The sequence below is a fragment of the Desmodus rotundus genome, chromosome 4, assembly GCF_022682495.2.
Source record: "Desmodus rotundus isolate HL8 chromosome 4, HLdesRot8A.1, whole genome shotgun sequence".
NCBI classification, from domain to species: Eukaryota; Metazoa; Chordata; class Mammalia; order Chiroptera; family Phyllostomidae; genus Desmodus; species Desmodus rotundus.
Genome location: NC_071390.1, coordinates 48785671 through 48791940, shown reverse-complemented (window position 1 = coordinate 48791940; position 6270 = coordinate 48785671). Strand labels below are relative to the sequence as shown.

The following is a 6270-nucleotide window of genomic DNA, read 5'->3' as shown; positions in this document are numbered from 1 at the left end:
CATACCAAGTCTTCTTCCTCAACTCACAGAGCTAGAGTCCTCAGTGAGGGAGTCCCAGCCCAGTCCCAGAGAGTGGGGGCCAAGAGAGGCCTCCTCAGGGAGGAGCTGTTTTGCCTGATCTCTGGCTTCATGTCTCCTTTGGGAAGACGGAAACAGTGACCCCTACCTGCAGGCCATCTGGAGGGAGGAAGAGGTAGAGCTCACAGAGCAAAGGGCTTGGAACATATGGAAGAAAGGGCTGAGGAAGCTGGCAGTCCAGGAGATGGGGCGGAGACAGTCAAACCAGCAGCTCTGCTCACCAGGTAGCCCCAGCCTGGAGGGGGGGGGTCCCCTTTCCGGCCCCAGGGAGTAGCAGAGGCCTGGCAGGATCCAGATGTGGCTCACACAGTGGGGGGAGCAGGGACAGCGGCATCTCTCCCAGAGGCAGCCAGGCTGCAAATCCGACCTGACACTGAGACACAGAGTGTCGAGGATTAGCCCTGGAGATTAGCAGAAACCTCCCCAGAAATCTGCCCTCCAGGCCGCTGGTCTGGGGGGTCCTGTCACACAGTGGGTGGGATGGGGCAGAGGGCGGGCAGAGGAGGAGAGCCCACCCTCTTCAAGGACTAAGACACCTGCTAGACCAAGGTGGCCCACAGCCTCACTCAGGGGCCCATCAAGGTCTGCATTTGGCCTCCAGAGTAAATTTCTATGCGGGCGGGAGCCTCACCAAAGGGCATCCAAACTGGAGGCAGAGAGGCTTACAGCTCACACAGGCTGCACAAGCCCAGGGGGCGCCTTCCCTCCACGACACTGCCTCTGCCTGCAGGGTGGGCAGTCCCAGCACACTTTCAGACCCTGGACTTCGAAGAGTGGGACAGAGCAGAGGTTAGCCCCCTCTGCCAGAGCCCGACGAGTACAGGGAAGATGGGTTAAGGAAAGAAGTGTCAAGAGGTGGCCCCTGGGCCCCCAGCCCGATTCAACCAGAGCAGCTCTGCTGGGATCCTGTCCGGTGTGTTGGAGCTCAGTCAACACACCAGACAAGACACAGCACTCCTCCTTCCTCGCACAACTCACTTGGAGTCCCCAACCCTTTCCCTTAGGCTGGCTGACGAGTTTCTGGGAGGTGCCTCTGCCCCAGTGTGGTCACTGTGGTCCAGGGCTCCTCCTACTCCCCCGTGCCTGCCTGGAAGTGAGGCACAGGCCCTCACTTCCCCTCCCAGGGCTTGGACTTTGGGAATGAAACTGAGTTCTAGAAAAAGACACAGTCCTCAGCCCCTGAGCTTGTGGACTGAGATGCATATCCCTCCTAGGTATTTACGCATTGAGAGCCCGCTTAAGATTTCCTGTTTCATCAGAGAGTCCCATAGCTTTGCAAAGGGAAAAAGAAAAGGAAAACCCAACCAGAGACACAAGCTTAGCGGGGAGTTTCAGGGGAGGAAGTCATGGGTGAGAACATCCCTTCCCCAGCACTTGCTGGGGGAGGAGGGCAGATGAGCCAGGGCAGGAGATGCGGGGCTGGGCAACACCTCCCTTGTTCCAGGCCCCAGAGGAGCCACTGGGAGTCAGACTCTGTCTGAGGTCCCCCCAGCCAAGGGCCCAGTGCCCCCCCCAATAAAGCCATCATAAAGGGGACATGTTCCAACAGCTGCCGGGAAATAAAGACACAGAAAACACTGAAAAAGGAGTCCGTCCCAACACAAGTCTCCCCAGGAATGACTGATGAAGGCCACCAGCCCGCTGAGGGCAGCAGTGGGCACGGGGGGGGGGGGGGGGCGGGTGGCTGCGGGCAGTACAGCAGGTTGTCAAAGGAGGGACACAACCATCTCAGTCTCTCTCCCCCACCTCCCCTCAAAAACTCCGTGAGTGCTCTTCTAGCACTGGCCTTGGAGAGTCCCCCCAAATCCTGCCTTCTCCCCCAAACTGCCCAACCCCAAAGGATCCTAAGAAGACCGTGAGTGATCTGGTCCCTGAGCTGGGGAAGTCCTCAAGTTCACTCAGCTTCTCTCTGACCCCTTATCCTTCAACCACTGATGCCACGCCCCCAACAGGACCCCCGTGCAGCCAAGGGCTCACCAGCCACAACTCAAAGCCTTTTCTCACAAAAAGCAGGAGCTCTTCCCCCACGTGCCCTGGCGGGTCAGCGCCAAAGCTCCCGCTTTCTATGGAGAGTGTGCCATGGTCAGAGGCTATGAGGGCTTTGGGAGACTAAGAGGCCTCTGGTCAGGGTCCTGACCCCACAGCCCATCAGCTGTTCCCGCCAGCATTTCAGCGTGAGCCTAGAAGTTACCTAAGCATGAAAGAAGAGGCCCAACCCAGGCTGTACCTAGACCCCCTCCCAGGTCCCGGGGCCTGTAGAAAAAAGGCATGAACTACCCTCCAAGGTCAAATACCCACTTCTACCTTGTTCCCCAATCCCAACCACTTCTGACCACCTTCTCCATGTCTTCCAGACCCACGTACGGCATTACCGTTATTGATTAATGTTTCTACAGGGACTTATTTTTCCTGGAATTTATTTATTGAAAACATCACCACAATGAATAGAATGCCAGTACCACCTGTCATAAATAAAAGGTAGCCATTAAAAATATACCATTAAAACAGGGCTATAAAAGTCTGGAAACGTCCCACCTGCCCTACGCCCAAGGCCTGTTCCCTGGTAACGGGAGAAGTCAGCGTGTGCCAGAGGCATGAAGACATGTTGGCACTGAGCGGAGACTGTCTTCTTGGCAAACAAGGATCGGGAGAGAAGGGGAAGGGAATCCCTTTCTTGCTGTGAGTTTGTGCTTAACGCAGGCTCGATGCCACTTAAAAGCATCTCAAGGGATTCACCCGATACTTTGGAATGCTGGACTAGAAGTTCCCTCTGCATCATGCTTAACACAATGTGGAAACATCCTCTGAGCACACCTTCAAGGCACCACTAGATCCCCTCCCAACGTGCCTGCTCTCACACCAAAGCCGAGCAACTCCCTCTCCCCTGCGCCTGCCCCCCAGCAGAGGTCACCGCTGACTCAGGTGGGACACCAGGTAGACCAGGCCCACCAGCAGGAGTCCACGCACGCCGAGCATCATGAGCAGGAAGAGGAGCAGGATGGAGGTCACGGGCTCCACCGCGTGGTTGCCGAGATGCCACTGGGGGAAGCCCATGTTCACCAGCTGCCGGTTGAGGTCGTTGAAGGGGGACTGAGCAGCACCTAGCCTGGCGCCCCCCTGCTGCTGCCTGAGGCCAGGGCCCCCCAGGGGGGCACCGTGGCCCCTATTGAGAAGGCTCTGGAAGGTGGAGACAGAGAAAAATGGATGAATCTCGAGAAAACTTCCCTGGGGGTAAGGTACCCAGAGGAAGCGAATCCTGTGAGCTGGGCCCTGCCCTCCCCTACAGTCACCCAGGGCCACACCCCCTTTTCCAGCAATCTTGACACGCCACCCACAGGAATCCCAGCTACTGAGTCACAAGCTCTCAGAGCACAGAAGTTGCCAGTCTGTCCTCCCCAAGTGGTGCCAGGAAGAAGGTGCCCAGGGTCAAGGCGGGTTAGACTACTGGGCACAGCATTCAGGCAGGCATTTTTGACATTCCTCACTCCTTCCTTTGAAATCAACATGGTGTGGCCATGGGCTCATCTCCCCCCATTACCCTCCAGCTTCTCTCTCTTCCAATCGAGCCTTAAAAGAAAGACGCTGGCTCCAGTGGAGTCTGCTAACTGGGTTAAAAGAGAGAGAGCTCTTGGATTTTGAAGTCTGGGAAGGCTGCCTGAAGGAGGAAGAGCTGGGGAGGCAGGGGGCTGGGCAAATCTACCACAGGTTTTCCCCACGTGTTGGCATCCCACCCTCCCCAGCCCAGCTCTCTGCAAAGAGAACTTCAGGTTAGAGGTCAATGACCAGCAAGGGAGCTTCTGGGAGCTAAGAAGTATCTAGAACAGAGGGCAGAGGACAGCTGCACCCCTTCCACGGGGGCTGGGTGCCTACCTGTCGAGACGTGCTGCTACGTGGCCCAGTATTGGTCCTCACGCGGGGGTCATCGTCCTGCACGATTTCCCCATTGGCCAAGATCCGCACCATCCTCCCTGGAGCTCTGGGTCCCTGCTAGGCCTCACTGTTCCTCAGACCTCAAAAAGGCTGAAAAACAAAAAAACATCAATTTACCAGAAATAGAGAGATGCTTGCTTCCAATGGAAAAACTGCAATTCTAGGTGCCCACATTGGTGATCCAGACTAAGCAGGCACTGTATCTGATTAATAAAAAGGAGAGAGAAAAACGCAAGTTGTTTGCCAAACAAAAACCTTTCAGACATAGAGTCCACTGGGGAAACTGTCAAAAGAACCCTCAGAGAAGGAGGCTTCATTATGGACCACCACCGGCAACAGTGGGGACGAGAACCCTTGCCATGCCGGGTGCTGTGGGGAGTCCTGAAGGCTCATCTCACACCTCCCAACGCCCCTCTGAGGCAGGCCCAGCTGGAGGTGTACCCAGCTTGCCCAGGACCATTCATCTATGGGCAGCAGAGGAAGAACATGAAGACCTTCTCTAGGTACTAACTAATGAATTCAGGGCCCCAGGAACCCCAGGTTCTCGATTTCCTTCTGTTAAAAAAAAAAACCTGGCCCCTTGCGCTGTTCCCGCGGGAGTAAATGCCAAGGGCCTGAGCTTTCCTCCCCCTCCTAGGAGACCCAGGCTCATTGCAGAGCTACTTTCGATCCACCGCCTGGCAGCAGAGGGCACTGGTAGCCACGCAGCCCCAGAGCTGGGGGAGGAACAGACCTGCAGAGGGCACGCCCCTCACCTGTCCCACACCTCGGGTAACACCAGTGCCTCCTTTGCTAACAGGAGGGCAGGGCCAGCCTTCCTAAAATGTGGGACGGGGGATGCTTCAGTGGCTCTGGGAGGACCCTGCTCCGCAGACTGCAAGGGTGTCCGTGGACTGCGGCTGGGGGTGGGGCCCTTCCATGCCTCTCCCGGAGTCTATGCGAAGGCCATTTTTTCTCAGGAGACGAGCCACAGTTTTCATTAAAATTTTCAAAAAGCCTTTGTGACACACACGCCAAAAAAAGGTTAAGAGCCCCCATCTCGTGCCCTTGGCCTGGAGCCGGAGACAGGCGGACCCCCTTTTTGAAGCCTGCTGGCCCCTGCAGAAGGCAAAGTGGGTCCTCCGCAGTCCCTCTGTGCGTTGTCATCCCGACCCCCTGCGTGGGCTGTGGGCGCCGCCGGCCCTCGGTGCACCTGACCCTACCGATGGGAGAAGTGGGGTGCTCCCGCGGCAGGAGGAACCCTGCCCGGGCCGCCGAGCCCACCTCCGAAACCAGGCCCGCGGTAGGAGAAGGATGCGCCCCGCTTCCCCGCGCCCCGGGCCCCGACACCCACCTGCAGGCGCGTCCACTCGCCGTGGTTTCCAGGCCGATTCCTCCCACCAGACCTCACAGGAAGAGCGAGAGCAGCGATGCGGCGTAGCAGCGCCCTCTTCAGGCCTCCCGGGGAACCGCAGCTGCCCGGCCCAGAGGATGGGGGAGGGGGGGAGAAATTGGGGAGGGTGGGGGGAAGGACAGGTCCAGAGGGGAAGGAAGGAGCAGGAAGTAAAGAGTACGGAGAGGAAAGAAACAAGTCCGGAGGAAGAAGGAGAGGAAGGAGGAGGGAGAATAAGAAGAGGAAAAGGAAGTGGAGCCCACAGAGGAAAAATCCAGGGGATGGGACTCCCCTAGCCTGGGAGGAAATGTGGGCATGGGCTCTGGGCCCCAGTGTGAGTTTGCTGAGCTGTCTCCTAGGATGTCCCTTGAGTAGGACCTAGCCCTGCCCTCAAGAAGCTCCAACTCCAGTGAGGAAGATAAGGTTTGAACCATAGAGCAGTGCAACTAGCTGCAGTGTGAGGGAAGGCGGGCTTCCTGAAAGAGGCAGCTTTTGAGCTGGTGCCAGAAGAGTAGGTGGAGGTTTGCTTGCAAGGTGAACAGGGAAGGGCACTCCTGGCAAAGGGAGCCACCTGGCAAAGGAGCGAACAATCAACCTCTGCCTCCTTCCTGATGTTTTCAACCCCAACCCCGGCCCTTTCAACAGTGGTTCCCTCCGGGCTGGGCCTGGTCACCGGTGGGAGAAAACGAGCTCTGCAGTCCCACGGTTTGGGTTCAAGTTCTGGACTCTGGCAAACTGCTGAGCTGCTCAGTGTCGTCATCTGCAAAATGGATATATTCACAGCACTTGCCTCGCAGGATTGTGTGAGATTAGTGGGAGAGTCCCTAGCGCGTAGCAAGTGTTGATAAACATTAGTGGTTTTGGTTTTTTATTTTTCAGTTACAGTTGAT

The 6270-nt window shown here is 57.1% G+C and overlaps 1 protein-coding gene across 2 annotated transcripts; it reads right to left on the bottom strand.

The window, feature by feature from the left end:
- Window positions 1-2492: 2492 nt before the first annotated feature.
- On the bottom strand, window positions 2493-5386 carry FAM241B (family with sequence similarity 241 member B). Of its 2 annotated transcripts, none has more exons than XM_024561370.3 (3): window positions 5342-5386; window positions 3949-4098; window positions 2493-3255 (listed from the first exon to the last, which is right to left on the bottom strand). In XM_024561370.3, exons 2-3 carry the CDS (start codon window positions 4039-4041, stop codon window positions 2986-2988), a joined length of 363 nt encoding a protein of 120 aa, XP_024417138.1. In that variant the 5' UTR covers window positions 4042-4098; window positions 5342-5386; the 3' UTR covers window positions 2493-2985. The 2 variants fall into 2 exon arrangements, with proteins under 2 accessions (XP_024417138.1, XP_024417139.1); XM_024561371.3 differs by lacking the exon at window positions 5342-5386 and adding an exon at window positions 4181-4257.
- Between the last annotated feature and the right edge of the window lie 884 nt (window positions 5387-6270).